This window comes from Ptychodera flava, chromosome 15, assembly GCF_041260155.1.
Source record: "Ptychodera flava strain L36383 chromosome 15, AS_Pfla_20210202, whole genome shotgun sequence".
NCBI lineage: Eukaryota > Metazoa > Hemichordata > Enteropneusta > Ptychoderidae > Ptychodera > Ptychodera flava.
The window spans coordinates 8,914,362-8,940,000 of NC_091942.1; the positions used below are offsets into that span (position 1 = coordinate 8,914,362).

At 38.8% G+C, this 25,639-nt stretch overlaps 1 protein-coding gene across 1 annotated transcript in view; it reads left to right on the plus strand.

The window, feature by feature from the left end:
* LOC139152239 (protein eyes shut homolog) overlaps positions 1 to 25,639 on the plus strand; it is a 116,625-nt gene that overhangs the window by 13,803 nt on the left and 77,183 nt on the right. The window contains exons 4-22 of the mRNA XM_070725381.1: positions 132 to 251; positions 712 to 831; positions 1,235 to 1,357; positions 2,378 to 2,497; positions 3,427 to 3,549; positions 3,911 to 4,030; positions 4,451 to 4,570; positions 4,973 to 5,095; positions 6,019 to 6,141; positions 7,061 to 7,180; positions 7,536 to 7,718; positions 9,957 to 10,076; positions 10,403 to 10,528; positions 10,798 to 10,920; positions 12,028 to 12,153; positions 13,013 to 13,138; positions 18,407 to 18,532; positions 19,432 to 19,601; positions 20,218 to 20,362. Of these exons, the coding sequence (XP_070581482.1) occupies positions 132 to 251; positions 712 to 831; positions 1,235 to 1,357; positions 2,378 to 2,497; positions 3,427 to 3,549; positions 3,911 to 4,030; positions 4,451 to 4,570; positions 4,973 to 5,095; positions 6,019 to 6,141; positions 7,061 to 7,180; positions 7,536 to 7,718; positions 9,957 to 10,076; positions 10,403 to 10,528; positions 10,798 to 10,920; positions 12,028 to 12,153; positions 13,013 to 13,138; positions 18,407 to 18,532; positions 19,432 to 19,601; positions 20,218 to 20,362 (2,457 nt within the window). The remainder of the gene's footprint in view (positions 1 to 131; positions 252 to 711; positions 832 to 1,234; positions 1,358 to 2,377; positions 2,498 to 3,426; positions 3,550 to 3,910; positions 4,031 to 4,450; positions 4,571 to 4,972; positions 5,096 to 6,018; positions 6,142 to 7,060; positions 7,181 to 7,535; positions 7,719 to 9,956; positions 10,077 to 10,402; positions 10,529 to 10,797; positions 10,921 to 12,027; positions 12,154 to 13,012; positions 13,139 to 18,406; positions 18,533 to 19,431; positions 19,602 to 20,217; positions 20,363 to 25,639) is intronic.

Sequence of the window (25,639 nt, forward strand, 5' to 3'; positions counted from 1 at the left end):
ATGAAGGGTTTTTTTGTTGGAGTTGAAGTGCTAGATGAGTTAGGATATTGGCCTTACATTATTTTTTGATCAGTGCATGGGTGGCTGGGTTTTTTAACAGAACACCATTGCTTTCTTATCGTATGACACAGCGTGTATTACCAACCCCTGTGCGAATGGTGGTACTTGTTCCTCATTGCTGGACGGTCAGGGCTACGAGTGCTCATGTCTTCCTAACTACTACGGTTCAAACTGCCAAACTTACGTTCCAGGTTCGTTCACCCACAATGCCTTGCGAAATATAGTAGTTCTTTGCAGCCAAAGCTGTGTCATTTGCTAAGTAGTATATATACACAGTCGGTGAACTTTCTTCGCCACAAAATAGCAAATCATTTATATGAATTAAGCTTTCTTGATACACGAAATATCTCGGACAATTCTTTGGATCTTGTGACTACGGTGTGTCGTTGGATGCTGAATAAGTAAATATGTGTTAATGTTTACGTGCTGAATATCGATTACTATACTATTCAACACTTTTACATGTCGCATGAACGCTTCTACATTGGATATAGGCTGAAACCATTTTGACATCACGTCACCATAATTTCCCCAACAACTGCACAATGTTTTGCGTTGCAATAGCCATTTGGGTAGATTTTGACCCAGACCCATGATTCGTTTGTTTTGTTGAGTATTTTTTTTAATTTGACACCTCCGTATTATTTCTAGACGCCTGTTTAACATTCCCGTGTCAAAACGGTGCTACTTGCTTCGAGAATGTCAACGACCCCTCAGATTTCATTTGCGTCTGTCCCAACGGTTTTGTCGGCACCACGTGTCAGATACAAGGTTTGTTGTTCTTCATGTAGTGAATGTCTTCCAATAACTCTGATCTCTATCAGTTGTTTATCGGTGGGGGTGACTCACGTAGTCCTCATTCAAAGTTATACAACCATGTTTTGTAATGGAAAAAACTCGATATGAGTGACTTATTTTCGTGTTCACGTGATTGTTCAGAACCGATGCCCGTAATTATCGTCCATAATCAGGTGACACGGTGCAGTTCGTCGTGTTTGTGGTTCACTTGTTAACGATGAAGTGAAGATCATAGATCTCCCAAGATATACATTTTAAATATTGACATAGTTTATATACATGAGCTTGCAGAATTTGCTTCCATCTCACTTCCCAGCAACTTCCACCAAACAATCACCTCATATTCCCATTTTTATGTTCCATGCTATTAACACAGCTATTGGATGCTCCTCAAACCCTTGCTTGAATGGCGGTGCTTGCTCGACCACAAACGATGGTGGTTACTTCTGCAACTGTCCCATAAATTATTCTGGTTTGAACTGTCAAACCTACATACCAGGTTAGTGATAATCTTTGCTGTGGTCAAGTAGACCAGCCGCAGATAAGTTTTTTTTTGCAAATATTCATTCAATTTCAATTTTGTTCGTCTAAGATTAAAATATTGGTTGTCCAGCAGTCGTAAGTTTCGTGATAAAAAGTGTTAATTATGCAAATGTATGCAATCCCCCGATTTCATGGCTTCTCTTTTCTCCCAATTTTAAGATAACCAGTCTGGTCTGGTTAAATTTTCTGAGATTTTCATATTGTGTTCTTTGAATGCTCTATAACAAAACAGTTATTTTGCTTGGCAATGAAATGCTCACATTTTGAATAAGAGGCTAATTTTGCTAATCATGTTTTTAATCACTTTTTTGAGTGTCAGTCTTTCACACCATGCCATTTTAGAATGAGGATAGATAATGCAAAATATAAGTGGGTTTTTTTTCTTAATATACTCTTGTTTCAAGTGAAATGCTACTTTTCAGAAAATAGTATCAAGTTTTTAACGTGAATCAATTTTTATCATTAATATCAAAATTGAGGGTCTTTTACCAAGAATATACACTCCTTCGTCCTTCGAGTAAACTACTACTACTATACTAGTCTTTGTATTCTCTGCTTCCTGAAAACATAAGCTTATAGTATGGGGGGTTTCCTTGTCATCTTAGATGAGAAATATTTCTTCCTAGAAAATTATGTTGGCAACGTGCAGCTCCACCTTAAATATTTCACCAAGGAATTAAGGTGTAAGCTATGGAGTAATAAGACCTAGTTGTTGATCACAGTTGATAAGCTTTCACCGGTAAACTAGTAGCTTCGTTATGATTTCTTCCGTCGGTTGTCAGACAATGTGGCGGGACGTCGGTACAAATCAGTTGTAGTGATTTAAGAATCGTTAAAGACCATGCAAGGGGCTTTTGTTGGACTGGCAGAGATCGAGAAGCTAGGAGGATATTTGGCCTTTACATTATGTGTCCATCACTACAGATATGTGGGTTTTGTTAACAGAACACCATTTTTTTCTTATTGTATGATACAGCGTGTATACCCAACCCCTGTGCGAATGGTGGTACTTGTTCCTCATTGGTGGACGGTCTGGGCTACGAGTGCACATGTCTTTCTAACTACTTTGGTTCAAACTGCCAAACTTACGTTCCAGGTTCGTTCACCCACAATGCCTTGCGAATATAGGCGGCCATCGCAGCAAACGTTGTGTCATTACCCAAATAGAACATACACTGTTAGTGAGCTTTCTTCCAAAACAATACCATACCATTCAAATGAAGTAAGCTTTCTTGATAAACGAAAATATGTCGGACAATTCTTTGGATCTTGTGACTATGGCATGTCATTGGATGTTGGAGCAGTAGGCTGAATACGTGGTAATGTTAGCGTGCTGAATTTCGATTATTATACTATTCAACACTATTATACGTCGCATTAACGCTTCCTAATAGGATACAGGCTTAAACCATTTTGACATCTCGTCTGAAACGTTTCCTCGAGCCATTAGGAGAGATTTTAACTCTGACCTATGATTCGATTGTTTGTAGAGTTATTTTTTACGTGACACCTCCGTATTATTTCTAGACGCCTGTTTAACATTCCCGTGCCAAAACGGTGCTACTTGCTTCGAGAATATCAACAACCCTTCAGATTTCATTTGTGTCTGTCCCAACGGTTTCGTCGGCACCACGTGTCAGATACAAGGTTGTTGTTCTTCATGATCTCTGTATCGGTTGTCTATCTATCAGGTTGGATCACACTGTCATGGTTTCAAAAATATTCATTTTTGCCTTCCATTAAAAAATACACGATATGAGTGCCTTATTTTGAATGATTTGACCTATCAGAAGCGATGCCCGTAATAATTGTCCATTATCAGAAGACACGGCATAGGTCATCGATGTTGCATTTCACATGTCAACGATGCAGTTTAGAGCATAGGTATCTCAAAATATAAAAAAACATGTTGACGTCAGATCATGCACATGAACTTGTAGAATTTGCTTCCATCTCACTTCCCGGCAACTTCAACCAAGCAATCACCTCATATTCCCATTTTTATTTTCCATGCCATTAACACAGCTTTTGGATGCTCCTCAAACCCTTGCTTAAACGGTGGTATTTGCTCGACCACTAACGATGGAGGTTACTTCTGCAACTGTCCCATAAATTATTCTGGTTTGAACTGTCAAACCTACACAGCAGGTTAGTAATAAACTTTGCTGAAGTCTAGTAGACCAGCCGAAGGTTTAAATTTTCCACCATGGAATTAAGGTGTAAGGAACCGGTGTAATTAGTCCTAGTTGTTGATCATAGTTGATAACCTTTTCTGGAAAACCAGTAGCTCCGTTATGATTTCTTTTGCCGATTATCAGAAAATGTGGCGGGTCATCAGCACAAATCTGTCGTAACGATAGATGAATCGATAAAGGACCATGTAAGGGGCTCTTGTTGGACTGGAAGAGCTTGAGGTGGTGGAATATTGGCCTTACATTATATGCTGATCAATACAAGGATGTCTGGGTTATTTAACAGAACACCATCACTTTCTCATTGTATGATACAGCGTGTATTACCAACCCCTGTGCGAATGGTGGTGTTTGCTCCTCATTGCCGGACGGTCTGGGCTACGAGTGCACTTGTCTTCCTAACTACTTTGGTTCAAACTGCCAAACTTACGTTCCAGGTTCGTTCACCCACAATGCCTTGCGAAATATAGTTGGCCTTAACAGCCAATGCTGTGCCTGTACGCAAATCAAATAAAATATAAACAGTCACTCATCTTCCTTTACAAAACTAAAGCAATATCTTGGTCAATTCGTTGGATCTTGTAACTATAGTAGGTAGTTGGAAATGACGCAGTAAATACGTGGTAATGTTTGTGTGCTGAATTTCGATTTTTATACTATTCAACACAAATGCACGTCGCATTAACGCTTCCTAATAGGATACAAGCTTAAACCATTTTGACATCTCGTCATCATGTTTTTCGACGATTGTGAAATGTTTTGCGTTGCTGTAGCCATTTGAAGAGGTTTTTTCTCTGACCCATGATTCAATTGTTTGTTGAGTTATTTTTTACGTGACACCTCCGTATTATTTCTAGACGCCTGTTTAACATTCCCGTGTCAAAACGGTGCTACTTGCTTCGAGAATGTCAACAACCCCTCAGAGTTCATTTGCGTCTGTCCCAACGGTTTTGTCGGCACCACGTGTCAGATACAAGGTTTGTTGTTCTTCATGTAGTGAATGCCTTCCAATAACTCTGATCTCTGTATCGGCTGTTTATCTATTGGGTTGGATCACACTGTCATGGTTTCAAAGATATTCATTTTTGCCTTCCATTCAAAATACACGATATGAGTGCCTTATTTTGAATGATTTGACCTATCAGAAGCGATGCCCATAATAATTGTCCATTATCAGATGACACGGCATAGGTCATCGATGTTGCGTTTCACCTGTCAACGATGCAGTTTAGAGCATAAGTCTCTCAAAATTAAGAGAAAATGTTGACGTCAGATCATGCACATAAGCTTGCAGAATTTGCTTCCATCTCACTTCCCAGCAACTTCAACCAAGCAATCACCTCATATTCCCATTTTTATGTTCCGTGCCATTAACACAGCTATTGGATGCTCCTCAAACCCTTGCTTGAATGGCGGTATTTGCTCAACCACAAACGATGGAGGTTACTTCTGCAACTGTCCCATAAATTATTCTGGTTTGAACTGTCAAACCTACACAGCAGGTTAGTCATAAACTTTGCCGTGGTCAAGTAGACCAGTCGCAAGTTAAATTTTTCACCATGGAATTAAGGTGTAAGGTACCGGTGTAATCACAGGGAAGCCCGGATAAACAAACAGATAAGCAGACAAACAAACAAACAAACAAACAGGCAAACAAACAAAAATAAGTTAATAAACAAAAACAAACATGAAAATTAGCATACAAATAAATAATAAATAATAAACAAACATACAGGAAAACATAAACAAACAGATATATTAACAAACAAACGTACGATATCATAGAACTTTGAATAAATAACAAACACATAAACAAACAAATGTATACATACATGCATATATATATATATATATATATATATATATATATATATATATATATATATATATATATATATATATATGTATGTTTGTATGTATGTATAAATATAGAGGTGGGTTTAGGTTGTACTCGCTGGTTGGGAAAGTGCTCGATACGGTCATTCTGCAGAGCGATTTGTACTTCAGGAATGACTGGAGTGACAAAGTAACAAAGTTCAATGATACTGTGGGTTTGTTTATCTTTGTTTTGTATGTTTGTTTATTATTTATTTATTCATCCACTTATGTTTTTATATACTTGCTTGTATGCTTGGTTTTTTTGTTACTTTTTATTTATTTGCTTGCTCGTTTATATGCTTGTTTATTATTTATTTATATATTTTTATGCTCGCTTGTATTTTTTCTTTAATTTTTTCTTTATTTGTATTTTTTTGCTTGTTTGATTTTTATTTCTTTGTATACTTGTTTATTTGTTTTTGATTGGCTTCCCTGTGCTCAGATCATGCACATGAGCTGGCAGAATTTACTTTATATTCACTTCCCAGCAACCTCCACCAACAATCACCTCATATTCCCATTTTTATGTTCCATGCCATTAACACAGCTATTGGATGCTCCTCAAACCCTTGCTTAAACGGTGGTATTTGCTCGACCACAAACGATGGAGGTTACTTCTGCAACTGTCCCATAAATTATTCTGGTTTGAACTGTCAAACCTACACAGCAGGTTAGTGATAAACTTTGCCGTGGTCAAGTAGACCAGCAGCAGGTTAAATTATTTTACTAAAGAATTAAGGTGAAAGCTACGGGTGTAATTAGATCTGGTTGTTGGTCACAATTTATAACCTTTAACTGGTAAACTTGTAGCTCTGATATGATTTCTTTCGTCGATTATCAGAAAAGGTGGCGGGACATCATCACCAATCTGTTGTAGTGATTTAGGGATCGTTAAAGGACCATGCAGGGGATTTTTGTCGGACTGGAAGAACTCGAGGAGCTAGGATATTGGCCTTACATTATGTGTCGATCAGTGCATGGGTTTTATAACAGAGCGCCATTACTTTCTTATTGTATGATACAGGGTGTATTACAAACCCCTATGCGACTGGTGGTACTTGTTCCTCATTGCTTGACGGTCAGGACTACGAGTGCATATGTCTTCCTAACTACTTCGGTTCAAACTACCAAACTTACGTTCCAGGTCTGCCTTGCGAAATATTGTTGACCTTCACACACAATGTTTGGTCACTACTCAATCAAATAAAATATATGCAATCAGTCAGTCTTCTTCACCAAACAATAGCAAATCATTTAAATGAAGTAAGCTTTCTTGATACATGGAAATATCCCGGCCAATTCTTTGGATCTTGGAATATGGCTTGTCGTTAGTTGTTGAATCAGTAGGCTGAATACGGGGTAATGTTTGCGTACTAAATTTCGATTATTATACTATTCAACACTACTTATGTCGCATTAACACTGCTATACAGGAACAGGCCAAAACAATTTTGACATCTCGTCAACATAAGTTTCCAGACAATTGCGAAATGTTTTGCGTTGCTATATGGCCATTTGAAGAGCTCTGTCCCGTGATTTGATTCTTTGTGTAGCATTTTCTTTATTTGACACTTCCGTATTATTTCTAGACGTCTGTTTAACATTCCCGTGTCAAAACGGTGCTACTTGCTTCGAGAATGTCAACGACCCCTCAGATTTCATTTGCGTCTGTGCCAACGGTTTTGTCGGCACCACGTGTCAGATACAAGGTTTGTTGTTCTTCATGTAGTGAATATCTTCCTAACGCAGATCTCTATCGGCTGTTCATCTATTGGATTGAAACACACTCTCGTGTTTCCGTGATCTACAATTTTGCCTTCCAATAAAAATGCTCCACATGAGTGCCTTATTTTTGTTGATTTGACCGATCATAAGCGATGCCCGTAATAATTGTCCATTATCAGATGACACAGGGCAGGTCATCGATGTTGCGTTTCACCTGTCAACGAAGCAGTTGGCCACACGTGGCAGTTGAAATATGCCTCTTAAAATTAAAAAATAATAACTGTTGACGTCAGATCATGCACATGTGCTTGCAGAATTTGCTTTCATCTCACTTCCCAGCAACTTCCACCAAACAATCACCTCATATTCCCGTTTTTATGTTCCATGCCATCTACACAGCTATTGGATGCTCCTCAAACCCTTGCTTGAATGGAGGTATTTGCTCGACCACTAACGATGGAGGTTACTTCTGCAACTGTCCCATAAATTACATTGGTTTGAACTGTCAAACCTACATACCAGGTTAGTGTTGAACTCTACCAGGGCCGAGAAAACCAGCCGCAGATTAAGGTGGAGCTGCATGTTGCCAACACAGTTTTTAAAAGGAATATTTCTCTCATCTAAGATGACAAGAATACCGCTTCACACTACATATTTTCAAAAAGCAGATAATTTAAAGTCTGGTATGGCAGCAATAGTTTACTAGAATTATGAAGGGGCGTATTTTGGGGGTAAAAACCTCATTTTGGTATTAATGATAAAAATTAAAGTCAAAAACTTGATATCATTTTTTGAAATGAATATTTCACTTCAAACAAGAGTATATGTAGAAAAAAACGACTATTTATTTTTCATTATCTATCCTCTTTCTAAAATGGCAAGGGTTGAAAGACTGACACCCAAAAAAGTGATTAATAACACCATTAGCAAAATTAAAATGCCTTGTATTCAAAATGTTAGAATTTTAATGCTTAACAAAAGTCGTTTTTATATAGCATTTAAAGAACGTAATGTGAAAATTTCAGGAAATTTGACCCAGCCAGAGAGAAGTTAAATTCTTAGGAAATCTTGAAATTTGGAGAAAAGAGAAATCGAATGTTTTGCATACATTTGCATAAATTAACACTTCTTCCTCACACAACTTATGATTGCTTGACAATATAAAAGGTGAATAACTTGACGAATATTTTAATCTTGGGTTAACTAGTTCAGTATAATTAAATGAATATTTGCAAAAAAAGTGATTTTGAACAAAATATTCGGTGCAGCGCGCCCTTAAATATTTCACCAAAAAATTAAGGAAATAAAACAATAAATGAACACTTTCCTGTCTATACAAAGTGAAAGTTGTATTCACTGTTGGTGTTGGATATCGTGGGAATTTGTATGGTAAAACATGTATATGACGAACGATATTTTCCATGTTTTGAATCAACCAAAGTGCATCACAAATAACGCAAACATCACATTTCTTGGTGGTACATATGATTCACTATTTTATTTGTATCATTTTTGTTACATTTGCATCACAAATGATAATACTGGATATCAAAGGGCCAGAATTTGTAACTTTGACGATTGTTTTGCTATTTTTTTTGTATCTCGGTCGCAAGTTCTTGCTCTACTCCCCAAAGCATGTGGTGATATTGAAACCCTACTATTAAACATGTCAACACAGCGTCTATGCGTGTAAAATGCACTGTAGTTGTTTATATTTGAATTCTAGTCCGTACCAGAATTCACTTGTCAACAATAACAATACAGTCTGCACATGTAAACGCTTGTGTTCACGAGCTCAATACTGTGTATCTCATCATACTTTTGGGAGTGCATCAAAACACTGCAATCCGACATACAAGTCAAAGCATTACAGTTACAGCTTATTGGCCCTTGAATAACAAGATCCCTGTCTCCTACCAAAGCTGACTCATTATGGCTCTGCAGGTCCTTGTGTGAAATCGTTTTGCATTCACCCTCATCGTGACCCTCCCACATGCCAGCTATTAACAACACCTTTCACATTTCACTTGCTTTGCATACGCCTTCAATAGACGCTTGCCTGTCTGCTCCCTGCCAAAACGGTGCCACTTGCCTTGAAAACTTCATAGACACAAACGATTTCATTTGTTACTGCCCCGACGGGTTCATCGGTGTTACATGCGAGACTAAAGGTTTGTGTAAGAAGATATGATTCGGAACACTTAGCTAGTAATGCTGTTTCCTGATCTGTCCACTATTTATTTCGTTCTGTCCACCATTTTTCCTTTACCAACAATTGCATCTGTTTTACAACAGCCCATCTCTCTGCGGGTCCACTTGCACGCATTAAACTCAGAGCACTCACTATCTTCAACACTTGAAGACACTCATCAAAATCACCCATTGGCTACAACCGAAATTGGTTAACTTGCCAACAACAAGGGAATGCGCTTCGCGAAAAGAGACACACGCATTAGGAAATAGCGCGATGACACCAGTGTGACTGTGATTACGCACCTTGGTTGGGCATTTTGTTGTCATGTTGGGTGGGCAAATAGCTATGCATTTCGTAACACATACTACAGTGTTGCAAGTTAACGAATTTTGGTTGTACACCATTGATTCTTTGATTTAGCAACATTTATACAAGCTATTAAACTGTCATGCTCTGTAGATATCAGAATATTTGGACGTCAGTGTCCTCTCACTCGTATCACCTTTTTGATGTATTTGCTTCCACTCCTTCACCCCTTCACCATCTGTTCTTCATCACTTCATCAGTTGATGCATGCAACCCAAGTCCTTGTCTGAATGGCGCCACCTGTTTTATCGACTTTGACAACAACACCATTTACACATGTGTATGTGCCAGTGGCTTTGATGGACAAAACTGCCAAGAAGGTTGGTTTGTTAGTCGATTCCAAGAAATCGACGTCGATGTATTTCATGACTTAAAAACTATCTACCATTTTAGGATGCTCATCTATGTTCGTAACTGTTAGTGTTTAAGCCACGTACAAGACTTATCACAATCGTCCGTCATTGATTATCATGCTTGCTTCCACCTATTATTTCATTAGTGTTCTGAACGTGTTGCATTTCATTTATATTTCTTACCATTGTTACATTTTCATTAAAACCGAGGTTTTTGACGCTTAATCCCCTTCACTTTCATCTTTTTTCGGTATTTATTTTTATATTCTTTCCCGCTTCGCCCTTATTTTCAGTTATCCTTCCCTGTGACGCAAACCAGTGCCTGAACGGAGCCACCTGTACGAACGTATCTCCAACCGAATTCTTTTGCCAGTGTCCATCGACGCACGAAGGGACGTACTGTGAGAACGAAATAGTCAGTGAGTGATCGAACTCATGATGAAGTTCGTTTATGTATACCATCCTTTTCACTTTAGATTGCAACTGTACAACATATATGCTATAGAATACTAGATTGGTTGAGGGGTTAGGAAAACGAAGAAACGCACTTTTAATATGCCGATGGTAATTTAAAACGTTTATATAATTCAACCAAGATCATTTTCGTTCCATCAATGAAAGACACAAGTTATCGATAGTTTTCTTTTCACACCGTTACATTTGCATTATATGGTTTCCATTGTTACAGTTAACGCGTGCACGTCTGGTCCTTGCCAAAACGGAGGCACATGCTTCGTATATTACCATGACCCAACCATGCACATTTGCGTCTGCGCAGCAGGATACACTGGACACAATTGCGATATTCAAGGTAGCGGAGTCAATACCATTCCAAGGTGTTGAAAGCAAGAGTTTATGCCGCTAGCGTCTAACAATGTCATCCGCAAAAAGCGCTTGAGCTGCCGCGAATTATCCCTCTCTTCCATTAACGATCTTTCTCTGTCATTAACGATTAAATTTATTCGTGATATCATTAACTGCACGACAGTTTTAAGTTGTAAGAAATGTTACACGTAGATCGTAGATTGCCATGTAAGATGTAATTAACAACAAACTAACTGTCTGAAATTTCCATTAAAGTGTCTTAACCCTGTCTTTGAATCGCACCCCAGCATACTCGCACTGGTAGTAAGGTGTTAATTGAAGTGACTGGTTAATCGAAACAATTAGGTTAGGCACCAACAAACAATAGAGATTTCACTCAATAGACAGTAGAATGGGTCTTCCCCCTCTACTGTCAAGTTTAGATGTGCAATCGAACTTCAAAATGCCTGAGCTGTAACTTGTGACGTATATTCTCAAAACTAACGTATCAGAAGTGGTTTGTGTTGAACTTGACAGCACAGCCTGCATGCATGTATCGTCCAGTGTTCTTGTTGGAAACTATATATTAATCTGGACTAGATTTTCTGCATCAACAATTGGTAGAATTTGATAGGCAAATAAATTGTGTTTCATCAAACTCTGGACAATTGTACTTGTTTTACAGAACAAAATAGTTTAAAATTTGTTGTAAGTTACAGCTTCTATCTCTTCAAGTAGAATGCATGTATGTTTATTTCTCTTTCCTAATAATTAACTGAGGATCTCAAATTAATCACGGTGATCTATTTGATACGTATGCACATCCTGTTGTATCATGTGGTTCAGGAGGGACTTGCCTTTCTGGCTATACTTACAAGATCTTAATTGGCGATTTTACAAATGATGTAATATTAGAGATTCAGTAACGATGCACTTAAGCTATCCACCACAAATACTCTAAACCTACACGGTATCTTCCTTAATGCGAACAAGTTCTACTACAGCGCCGTTCGTTGCGACACGCAAGTCGCCTTGCGCATGCACTGCCTGTCGGCCATATAACTCCCATTATAATGTGATATCATTGACATTATTTTTTGACAAACTGTTTCAGTTAACGCATGCACACAGAACCCCTGCGTGAATGGCGACTGTTTCCTAAGTTCCTCAGGCACGGAGTCATACTACTGTAGTTGCTACGCAGGTTACACTGGTACCAACTGCGAACTCGAAATACAAGGTAGATATAATTTTGTACAAGGGAAAGCAATACTAAACAAACTCATGTTCTTTCCTGGTCCTTTTTCCTGGATGGTTCCAAATCTTTCCTTGCATAACTTCAATTGTCTGGAAATCTGCATTAAAAAGTGTCTTAACGCTGTCTTTGAATCGAACCTCAATATACTCACACTGGTGTAAGGTGTTAATATGTACTAGTGAACTGAACTAGTACTAGGGTACTGGTTAATAGACATTAGCCGAGACAATTAGGTTCGGCACCAACAAACAGCAGAGACGTTAATCCATCGACAGTTGAAGGGTCTTCCCCCTCCACTGTCCATTACAGATGTCAAAATGCAATTTACAATATCTTAGCTGTAACGTTTGATGTTTTTATCACATTTTTCGAAACAAATTGTCGAAGTAATTTGCGTTCAACTTTACAGCACAGCCTGTATGCAATATGCATATATTGACAGGTATCCAAGTAAAGAGTGCATGTATACATGCAAGTTTATTGCTGTCTCTTAACAATTAATCGAGGATCTCAAACTTAATAATGGTGATCTGTTTGTACGTATGTACATCCTGTTGTATCCTGTGGTGCACGGGGGACTTACCTTTCTAACCATATTAACACAATCTTAATTGAGAATTTTATAAACGATGGTATATTAGAGATTCAGTAAAGATGCACTGTGGTCATCGACAACATATACTCTAAACAAACACGGTATCTTACTTAATGCGAACAAGTTCTTCTGCATCCTGGTTCGTTGGGACACGCAAGTCGCCTTGCACATGCACTGCATGTCGGCCATATAACTCCAATTAACGTGTGATATCATTGACATTATTTTTTGACAAAACTGTTTCAGTTAACGCATGCACACAGAACCCCTGCGTGAATGGCGACTGTTTCCTAAGTTCCTCAGGCACGGAGTCATACTTCTGTAGTTGCTACGCAGGTTACACTGGTACCAACTGCGAACTCGAAATACAAGGTAGATATAATTTTGTAAAGAGGAAAGCAATACTAAACAAACTCCGTGTTCTTTCCTGGTCTTTTTGTTCCTGGATGATTCAAAATCCTTACTGGCATAATTTCACTTTTCTGAAAATCTCCATTAAACTGTCTTAATGCTGTCTTTAAATAAGACCTCAATATACTCACACTGGTGGTAGTAAGGTGTAAATTAAAGTGTACTGGTTAATAGACATTAGCCGAGACAATTAGGTTCGACACCAACAAAGAGCAAAGATATTACTCCAGTGACAGTAGAAGGGGTCTTCCCCCTCTACTGTCTTCGTTTAATTTTAGATGTGAAACCAAATTTTAATACTCTTAGCTGTAACTTAAAGTTTTGATGTATTTTTTTCAAAATTTTCTAAACCAACGTGTCAAAGTAGTTTGTGTTCAACATGACAGCACAGTCTTTATGCATACATTGTCCGAATCTTGTTGAAAACTGTACTTCAGTCTGGACAAGAATTTGGTATAAGTTACAGCCTTTTGTATTCAAGTAAAGGGTGCATGTATATATGCAAGTTTACTACTCTTTCCTAACAATTAACCGAGGATCTCAAACTTAATTATGGTGATCTATTTGATACGTATGTACATCCTGTTGTATCCTGTGGTGCACGAGGGACTTACCTTTCTGACATATTAACACAATCTTAATTGAGAATTTTATAAACGATGTTACATTAGAGATTCAGTAAAAATACACTGTGGTCATGGACCACATATACTCTAAACCAACACCGTATCTTCCTTAAAGCGAACAAGTCGTTCTTCTACAGCCTCGTTCGTTGTGACACGCAAGTCGCCCTGTGCATTCACTGCCATAACTCCCGTTAGAGTATTATACCATTGACATTATTTTTTGACAAAACTGTTTCAGTTAACGCATGCACACAGAATCCCTGCGTGAATGGCGACTGTTTCCTAAGTTTCTCAGGCACGGAGTCATACTTCTGTAGTTGCTACGCAGGTTACACTGGTACCAACTGCGAACTCGAAATACAAGGCAGATACAATTTTGTAAAGAGGAAAGCAATACTAAACAAACTCCTTGTTTTTTCCTGGTCCTTTTATATCCTGGATGAAACAAAATCCTTCCTGGCGTAATTTCACTTACCTTAAAGTCCCAACTTAAAGTGTTTAACGCTTTCTTTGAATCGAACCTCAATATACTCACACTGGTGGCACTAAGGTGTAAATTAAAAGTGTACTGGTTAATAGACATTAGCTGAGGCAATCAGGTTCGACACCAACAAAGAGCAGAGATATTACTCCAGTGACAGTAGAAGGGGTCTTTCCCCTCTACTGTCTACGTGTAATTTTAGATTTGAAACCAAAATTTCAAAACTCTAAGGTTCAAAACCAACGTGTCAAAGTGGTTTGTGTTCAACATGACAGCACAGTCTTTATGCATACATTGTCCGAATCTTGTTGAAAACTGTACTTCAGTCTGGACTAGAATTTGGTATAAGTTACAGCCTTTTGTGTTCAAGTAAAGGGTGCCTGTATACATATATGTTTATTACTCTCTCCTAACAATTAACCGAAGATCTCAAACTTTATTATGGTGATCTGTTTGTACATATGTACATCCTGTTGTATCCTGTGGTGCACGAGGGACTTACCTTTCTGACCATATGAACACAATCTTAATTGAGAATTTTATAAACGATGTTACATTAGAGATGTAAAAATGCACTGTGGTCATCGACCAAACATACTATAAACCAACACGGTATCCTCCTCAATGCGAACAAGTCGTTCTTCTACAGCCTCGTTCGTTGTGACACGCAAGTCGCCCTGTGCATTCATTGCATGTCGGCCATATAACTCCATTGACATTATTTTTTGACAAAACTGTTTCAGTTAACGCATGCACACAGAATCCCTGCGTGAATGGCGACTGTTTCCTAAGTTCCTCAGGCACGGAGTCATACTACTGTAGTTGCTACGCAGGTTACACTGGTACCAACTGCGAACTCGAAATACAAGGTAGATATAAATTTGTACAGAGGAAAGCAATACTAAACAAACTCATCTTCTTTCCTGGTCTCTTTTCCCCGGATGGTTCCAAATTCTTCCTTGCATAACTTCACTTGTCTTGTTTGCGATAACAGTTTAAATTTGTGTGATATTTTTCTGCAAGACATTCCGATACTTATATCTCTATATATCTGAGCGCACAACTTCTTCTGTGTTTTCCCTTTGATATGTTTATTTTTCTTTCAATTTTGCTGTGATTTTTTGTTTGTTTTTGTTTGTTTGGGTTTTGGGCTGTTATCTTTTTGTTGTCTTCTTCCTTTGAAATCTTAATCCAAAATAATAACATCCTTCTTTTTTATCTTCCTCTTTTGTACTTCTCTCCAATATTTGTTGTGGTGATTTGTTTGACGTAACACACGACATGTTTCTGTTGTTAAATTTCTTTTTCACGACCCTTTTTTCACCATCGAAGACATTTGCGAACCAAACCCATGCCTGAATGGAGGTATTTGCTTCATAAGCTACCCCGACACGACATCATACGTGTGTTCATGCCAAGCGGGCTTTACCGGTATCAACTGCGAGTTAGAAATAACAGGTACAGAATTGTCACGCCCATAGTGACGCTTGTTTTGCCGCAGGCTGACAACTGCTGCCGAAAGCTGTGAGGTTTGCGCGAGCCATCTAAGTCTGAGGGCGCCGTAATTAGGGGCCCAAGCCTACCGGCTGGGCCCCTATTGGTTTTATAGGAGTTCAATATTCTTCTTCTTCTTCTTCTTCTTCTTCTTCTTCCGCTCTTTTTTGTCGACCTAGAACTCAATCACCGCTTACCGCAAACTTCTGAAACTTGCAGGGCTAATAGGTACCTATGAGATCTCGTGCACCTGGGTATAGAAATTTCGAATAGTCGCGCGACCTGGTGGCCATATTGGATTTGCGAAAATACCGACTTAATTTAAAAATCTTCTTCTCCAGAACCACATACAGATTTAGCTGAAATTTTACTCATGTCATCCTTAGAGTGATCTCTTTCAAGTTTGCGAAAGACGTTTGGATCGGTCACGTGATTTGGCCGCCATCTTGGATTTATGAAAATCGCAATTTAATAATTAAAAATCTTCTTCTCCAGAACAAACACACCGATTTAACTCAAATTTTACTCATCTCATCCTCAGAGTTATCTCTTTTAAGTTTGCGAAAGACATTTGGATTGGTCACATGATTTGGCCGCCATCTTGGATTTTATGCGCATATCTAATTCTGAGCCAGCCAATAGAGCTAAAGGTCTGATTTTTGGTATATAGGGATAACTTAGCAATACAATTTTTTTGACAAAATGTCACGTGACCTCGATGACCTTGACCTTGAATATACGTATATGTCCATAACTCAACAACCACAAGTGCTACACCCTTCATATTTGGTATGATGGGAGACCTTATGACACCATATCCTGTACCTCATTAATTATGCGCATATGTAATTCTGAGCCAGCCAATAGAGCTAAAGGTCTGATTTTTGGTATATAGGCATAACTTAGCATTACAATTTTTTTGACAAAATGTCACGTGACCTCGATAACCTTTGACCTTGAAAATACGTATATGTCCATAACTCAGTAACCACAAGTGCTACACCCTTCATATTTGGTATGATGGGAGACCTTATGACACCATATCCTGTACCTCATTAATTATGCGCATATGTAATTCTGAGCCAGCCAATAGAGCTAAAGGTCTGATTTTTGGTATATAGGGAAAACTTAGCAATACAATTTGTTTGACAAAATGTCACATGACCTCGATGACCTTTGACCTTGAAAATACGTATATGTCCATAACTCAGTAACCACAAGTGCTACACCCTTCATATTTGGTATGATGGGAGACCTTATGACACCACATCCTGTACCTCATTAATTATGCGCATATGTAATTCTGAGCCAGCCAATAGAGCTAAAGGTCTGATTTTGGTATATAGGGATAACTTAGCAATACAATTTTTTGACAAAATGTCACATGACCTCGATGACCTTTGACCTTGAAAATACGTATATGTCCATAACTCAGTAACCACAAGTGCTACACCCTTCATATTTGGTATGATGGGAGACCTTATGACACCACATCCTCTACCTCATTAATTATGCGCATATCAAATTCTGAGCTAGCCAATAGAGCTAGAGGTCTGATTTTTGGTATATAGGGATAACTAAGCTTTACAATTTTTTTGACAAAATGTCACGTGACCTCAGTGACCTTTGCCGTTAAATATGAGTATATGTCCATAACTCAGTAACCACAAGTGCTACATCCTTCATATTTCGCCGTCATATTGGATTTTACGTAGAATATGCAATTCCCACTGACATGTACAGTAACTATGAGATGATGTTCAAAATCATACTTTTCAAGATCGAATTTTGCACATAATATCATTAGTGCAAGATCTTTCAACCATGTTATCCGCTTGGGCCCCGCCAATGCTGCTTGCAGCTTTAATTAGTTTTCTTACTTGACTCAATCTTTGGTCACGTAGCCTTTCCTCCAGTACTTAACTAAATGCACATAACATGTTACTTCCCTCTCTTGTTCTTATTAGACCAACAGTTTTACAGACTTAAGAACTTTAGCGAGCACACACTCTGTCTGCCTTGTCTTATACTAATTTCAAAGAAAAATGAACAATTCTAAGATGTATTTTCTGTACGACGTTCACTCTAGCCAGCTGCACACTGTAACTCAACTGTTTTCTACACACTTTCACTGTTTATATAGGTATGGCACAGGACTCGCACGGGCTAGGTAGCGCTTGAATAGTAGCCGCACCGTATACTATAACGATATTAACAGCTTCGCTTCCAAACTTATTATCTTTAATCCAGTACCTAGTAATGTTATATGCGCTTTTTACTATTTCATGCAATATTTAAAGATTCGTTCCACTTTCCTGCACAATTACTTTGATCATTTGCAATGCGAGTTTATGCATGATACTCGACTGTATTAAGATTAAGGACGAAAGGATTGCCTGTCTAATTGAAGGTAATGTCGTTAGGGTGAAATTCGACAAAAAGTTTATTTTTCACTTGAATGACATAATCTGGCGGGACTTTTTTCTCTCCGAATCTCTGAGTAAAATTACACGTATGTATCCCTATACAAGCCAAAACTCCCCGTTCCACCCTATTGTGGCGCAAATACAAGTAATTATGTGTGTTTAAACCTTTTGCTTTACCCTCCTCCCCGTGTTCGATGTTTAGCTGATGCGTGCGACCAAAACCCATGTCTGAATAGCGGTACCTGTATAGTGTCTGGTGATGGTACAACGTACACCTGTAATTGTCCGGTTGGTTATACAGGACAGATCTGTGAGATTGAAGTCATCGGTGGGTGCCCTCTCTATCCTTTATCTGCTGATCCCAAAGCCCCTTGAAATGGTCCGTGATTATCATTGATAACAATGGATGTGGGCCAAACCATGATGGTGAAAAGGTTAAATTTTACTGACACCCGAAGGGAGCGCCCCTCCACAGTATCGTTACTTATGTGCTGGAAACGGAAGGTTCAGTGTGTGAGAAAATGCTATTTAGAAACAGCTAGCTGTAACCGTGGTGTCTATACGTTAGCCACTGTTTTCTTTGCCACCAATGTTGACTCCTCTAACGGAAAGCTATCCTTTGAGTTTCGCCTAATTGTGACAGTCATCTGTCCCTATGATGGACAGAGTTTGTAAAAGCACTAGACTAGTTATTTATCGAGAATTTATTCCGCTAATTTCACCGATAGACAGCTCTGCTAAATTGTGTATCTTTGCTAATTTTGCAAAACACAAATTGGAGTTCAAATCTGATAGCAGAATTACTAAGTTTTGTTTTACTAGTAAATCAGCGAATATAAATTCCCTGGCAGATGTATCAACTATCAAATGAAAAAAATAAAACCCTGTGAAATTTATGATTTTATGTCAGTGCTTGCTTTCCTGAAATTGTCATGCAGCTATACATTGCTTTGTTCGGTGAAAAGCGAGAATAAGATAGTAAACTTGCGATGGCGCTATCAGACAGATGTAGTGCTTTCCTAAAACGAACCGAAGTGAAGAACCGAACACATTGCAAGTAACGGACAAACATTACAAGTAACTTCCAACGTCTACTACGACAGCATGGACACTGGTGACATAGGGGGGGGAAGGGGGGTCAAATTTAATGAGCGCCACGTTAAAATTCCCTGATAATTTTTTTAATTAAATAATTTTTCTTTCATTTTGATTTCGAACAATCGACAGTTGGTGAGCTGATATGCGCATGCACGCAACCTGCGTGCCCGGCAGGACAGAACACCTGTACGGCTACCGGAAGTTGTTACACGACGACCACTGGCGGAACTGGAAACTCAGTTGTGCTGGGATGTTTGTCTGCAAGTCAAGCCGCCATATTCTGTGGGAATGAATACCCTGTAAGTCAAGGCTGCTTCCATAGCAACGGGAAGAGACTGATATCGTCATGGGCTGAACCATTTTGATCTTTTGAGGGATGGTCAGAAATGGATAAAAGTTGGCGAAACCGAAATCACTAAAATTTGTAACCTCACCCTTTACAAAAAAATATTAACGTTACAGCCAACTGTTAGAAAATGTTGAATTCTTTAGGAAAGAGTGTTTATGCCCCGGGAAATTAAACTAAAATTCTCATATTTGGAGCGCAAAGCTTTTTGATGATTCCTTCCAATGATTAAAGTGCACACCCCTAAATTATCTGAAGGCTGATCTTTCCGGTACAATATTTCACTTCTTGTTTGACAAATTCGAGGAAATTGAAAGTGAGAAATGCATCTTTCGGATATGAAATTTGGTTGTTAAATTCCAAAAGCTGCAGATTGTAACATTTGTAATTTTTCAGACGGCTATCGAATTTCATATAAGCATGGACCTGCGACGCTGCACAGTTTATCAATATATGCTTGCCGCCTGTAAATCGAAATACAATGTAGTAAATTACATTTTTAACGTTAAAGTCGAGGGTTTGTTTCAGGAGATCCCAATTCACACAACCCTATTTTTACTTGCATATAGAGCCATACTTGCTGCTACGAGACCAACTGCAACGAAAATTTAATTGCTCCAACTACAGCACCGGTCGACACAACAACATTTCTGCCATTCGTGACGACAGCACCCCCGGTTCAGACAACAGAATTGCCAGGCAATGATTCCCTCGGTAGGAGCATTATTTAGTTGTCGTTTTGCATTTTTATGCGTACGAGTGTACTTTCATGTATGTATGTATGTATGTATGTATGTATGTATGTATGTATGTATGTATGTATCTATGTATCTATGTGTGTATAGGTAGGTAGGTCTTTGGGTATGTATCATACATTTCATTTAAATTGACAAAATAATGATTAATTTACCGTATTAATTGCCAACCTAGTTCCGCACTACTGACAGACAGAAAAAAAAGAAAGTCATCAATTTCAATGATTTACATGTCTTCATAATTTCAGAACTAAATGAAGCCTTTCTTTATTCATTTCACTGATGATAGGGAAAATGTGTCAGTTCGAGAAACACAGTCCTCAAATGAGGGATCTTACCTAAATTGGTGCCACTTTCAATATATGATCAATTTAGATGCATAAATACTAGTTACGTACATCCTTCAACTAATTAGTCTAAATTATAGATCGCCATAACGCAAATTGTTATTTTTACGTGCACACGGACTCGCTCTATTGGCTACTGATGTTACGCGAGGTCATGAGGCACCGCCAGTGCCATAGAAACAGTTGGAGTAGTCTGGCTACATTGGCGTCTTTCACAGTCCTCACAAATTGAAAAAAGATCCGGTTCTGCTGGTGCTCTCTGTATAGCTTACAGCTGACAAACGCTGCAGAGAAAGGCCAGTCGATCGTTTTTCACATCCGCCGTGTGTGATTATCGGGCACCTGCCCATGTGAACCGCTTTTCAAACACAGCTTTTCTTCCACCGATTGTCCGAAATTACCTTCTTCCAGCCGGTGAGCCCGAAAAATAAGACAGGTCAAAATGTTACCGTTGCTTCTTTTCGTCGAGAGGTAATCAGCGTATCACGTTACCTGGTTGTCAATAGAAACCGAGGCGGTGTTGTGTGTGAACAGCCGGGCAGTCGAAGCAGCCTGTGACCCCCTGACGAAGGGGTCGAAGTTGTGTCCTTTTGTTTTATCCAACCCATTGAGGGAGGCATCGACCGAATATTTAAGTTGAATAGGGAGGAATCGTGTAGCTTAGTTTGGTTCGACGCCCAGTTATTTAGAGCGTCGCCGTGGCTTTTGTTTACCTGGTCGGTGCATCCAGCGATATTTCCATGTGAAAGGGGCTACCTTGGGAGCATTACCTGTGAACGCCTCTCTCAAGCAGTTGTCTTCACCGGGACGACAACACCGCATTCCCTGCGTGTTAAAACTCATCTCCCCGTCTCGCATCCGTTCCCCCAGAAGACTTCTCTTCCACGAAGATGGAGACGAGTTTTTCAGCGGCAGTGTTTTCATAAACGCTTGGGATATATAGGCGCTGTTTGTGCATAAACTCCAACGACTTTGTGATACAGAAAGCCAGCGACTACGATCTATTAGCTGAGTCCCCGACGCTCACAAAGAAACTGTAACCAAAGCTATTGTTCGGATGGAAAATCTAGTATTGTATTCCTGGTTACTGATCGTGCTAGCAAGTGGAAAGGCAATAGCGCAAGGTGATGTTTTTTGTTTATTCTCATCTTTGGTTCAGACGATGAAGATGTCGTTTCGCCGACTTTAATCTTCAAACATTTCCAGTTTTATGATTCTTAGTGTATAGGCATGCTGTCAGGTAGAATTATTAAATAGTCAACCAGCAAGCTATATTTTACAATAATATGCAGCCTATATGTATATTTAATTTGGTTTGGAATCGCTCAATTGTGACACTTTCGCATTAACTGACATTTACACATGCATGCAGACTTTCCCTCCGGCGTTGAACGAATGCCAGATCGCGTCGGCATTTAAAATCAGTGGGAGAAGAAAAAAAGCACCGATCGATAGTGATGCAACCGCAGTGAAAGATACGAATGGATTGTTGTCAGATGGGAAAACGATTCATAATTAATTGGTTTTGATCGACCCGAATTTCAATGAGTGCAATTAGGCAAAACCGAGTGAGGTAAACTTGGTAAAAAAAATAAAATTCCCTGTCTTTCAACAATCGATAAACTGTTGCGCCGACCATAATATCTCCACCGCAAGTAGCTCATTACCCGCTATTTACCGTTTGGAGTCCGAATTTTATGCACCTTGTTACTTCAAAGGTTGAGAATAGCAAAGATTGTTAAATAAGCAGACTAGCCATACAAAATATAATTCATGCGTCTTTTCATCGAAATTATGGGATAGATACACGGTTGAATAACTCATGCGGCCCTTTATTATTAAATGATTAATGACATGAAAGTAAAAACATAGATTGCAGAATTTAAGAGTGGACGCTCACAGGCATAATATAGGGCATACGTTAAATGCCAATCTTTACGGATAACGATAAAGGATGAATAGAACTCAGCCTTTGGAATTCCTTGAAAGGAACCATATGTTCCCGGTTGCCACGACATATACATTTGAGACATTTCCGAGTAAAATACAGTGACGACAAACTTGCGTAGATGTATTTTGATGACATTTAAAAATGGCGTCTCGGTGTAGACTGTCTTTTCAGACATTATTGTGATGCTCCGAGACTGCGCGTTATCGAGCTTCTGTTGGAGCGCAAAGTTGCGTAACGCTATACTTGAAAAAAGAAAAAAAGATGGCGATTCGACCACAGGGACGTAACTATCGGGTATTGCTTATTTTATTGTGTTTTTTCTATCTAGCACGGCAGATGTGTACTACGATGCAAGCAATACCCTCTCCTTCTCCAACACTAAATCCAGTTCCAAGATATCACCAAACGGCGCCACAAAATTTCTGTCGGTTTAATTGCGCTCATAACACATGTGTTTTGACATGTCGGTCGTGACCGGTCAATAACGATGACGGCCTTCATAAAGACCCTGCAATCAACCTTAGAATGAAAATACAACAAAGATTATGAAGTTTCACAGTGTAGACACATCCCCAAGGACAGAATGATTTGCGTATCGGAAATTTGAGAAACAACGAAACGGATCAAAATATGATTCATATCGCAGTGATGCACACATATTGACTCAATCGAAGTTCATGACAGCCATTCTGAAGTGTGCGAACATGCAATGAATTTTTATCTTTAAGTCATGCTAAATATCGAAAACTGCATAATTCTTTGTAAAGCAAATGAGTACGGTGCTCGTGACATTATATGAAGAACCCTTGTTTCAAAACCGCGGCGCATTCAAGGCGCTTTATTAAGATTAGAATCATATTAATGTATCTTTGAATGGGCTTTAGAAATTACGACCGCCATTAACTCGTTTGTGATAATCTGCACGAACGCCAATAAGTCAACCTTATGTCCGCGGTAATTATTCCATCAACTTCAGCCTTACTTCAGTCGAAGAAGAAACGTAGATGCCTTTTATCGAGACTAATTACATGTTAACATTGTGCTGCTCGGTGCCTCTAATGAGCTTTGAAATCTATAGACCGTGCAGCATCAATTCACATAACGCGACACCAGTCGTGAATACAACGTTATGGTAGTTTTCATGGCGGTATTAAAGTAAATCCCACGAGACACGTTATGATAGCGGAGACGACGAGAACACTATCTTTGTTTGCAAACAAAAATGGCTGCAAACTTACCGTAATTGTAGGATTACACTCTCGCCTACATAAGCGGACAAAGTCTACAACATATCCAGCAAAATATTCCCCGTCGTTGATTCTTTCCAGAATTCGACAAACCATTTAAAACACACTAACTCCTAAGCTAGAATGACTTTTCTGGTCCACCAATTGTATAGACTCATTTGACTCTCTCGGAGGAAGAATTTTTAACCGTCTTAGTTTTACAAAACCGAAAACTGTATTTTCCCCATAGACTTAACACAGGGATGTCCGCCATTTTGAATTTCAAATATCGGTAAATATTAGGTAATTTGTTTTTCTAATATCAAACTTGCGCGATGACACCTGATTTTTCATTCTTGATTCGGTTGAAAGATTCATCAAGGAAAGCCAGAACAAGTCTTGCACTTTCGAGGCGCATACTACCTTAAATCAAATTTTGAGTGCAGCCACGGAGTTGACAATTTACACTGCGTGAAACCCAATAATTCAGATAAATTCACACTAATGAGTTGCCTGTATTACAGTATAATACACGTGAATCACATGAATCCACATGAATACAGGCTTGCTGAATACAAACAATGGATTCTTGACTGTATTCATCTGTATATGCACTCTTCAGCTAAAATACAGGCAATAATCCATGTTAATACAGTAAGTATTATAGGGTTTTATGCAGTGTTAGTCTTGCCATTTAGAACATATTCCTTGTATTTTAACACTTAAATGTAGAAACCTTATTATTAAAGGGCTGTTGCAGAGGTATCTCAATCCTCAAAGACTTCTTAATATCTTCCAAAAGGTTATTCGGTCGTTAACGCAGTATCGGCGTAGCCATATTCCCGAAGAAAATATAAGAGGGTGCTTGATGTACTGAATATTGTCAGCAGGTCTTCTTGCTTTCCTGCCTAATATGAACGTTTTGTGTACTTAAACGACTTTTTGAGAACTCGTTTTAAGTGTATCTGACTCATATCCATATGGATGTACAATGAAGAGTAAAAATGTAAAGGCTTTCCGCAGTAGTTTTTGTCCGAAAGTTGACAATAGCATTGTTTGTCGTGTTGTCTGTTGTGGCTTCCAAACAACTTGGTAAATAACGCTGAGTGTGTTTGATGTAACCATTCCTTTGAAAGGCCTGCAAATGGCATTATCGGAGGTTGTGGATGAAAGGTCAGAGTTCAGAGAACACATTTGCATACGAATGCTCTTTAAAAATTTAAATAGACTGATATCGACCGAATTCTTTGGATTTTTTCCGCAATTGTTTGCCCTCGAAATGGACGTGACTCCACGGGAGTCAACAACGAATGCACTTTTGTTCTGCTCGTCTTTCTGTGTTTGTGTCTCCGCATTTGATGTGTGGGTGTGGTTCTCTACTTCGTGCACTCTGAGATAAGTCTAAAAACCCTGGGTAGAATCACAGAACTACTACCTTCAGTGGACCACTTAATATTGACTTGATTGTAGATGGCACGAGATACTTGTGTTGGAGGCAAGCCTAATCAAATATCACTTTAAAGCAAATCATAAAATGATCAGTGATTCTCGGAGGCTATAAAAATTACAGTAATTTCGTTCTGATAAATGAAGCCCGCCAATTTTCAGCACTAAATATCTTACACTGGCTGCATGTACAGTATACAAACAACGGTCTAAAAACAATAAATCCCCGAGGTTTTAAGATGTGTACTGCCTCGTATTACTTATTT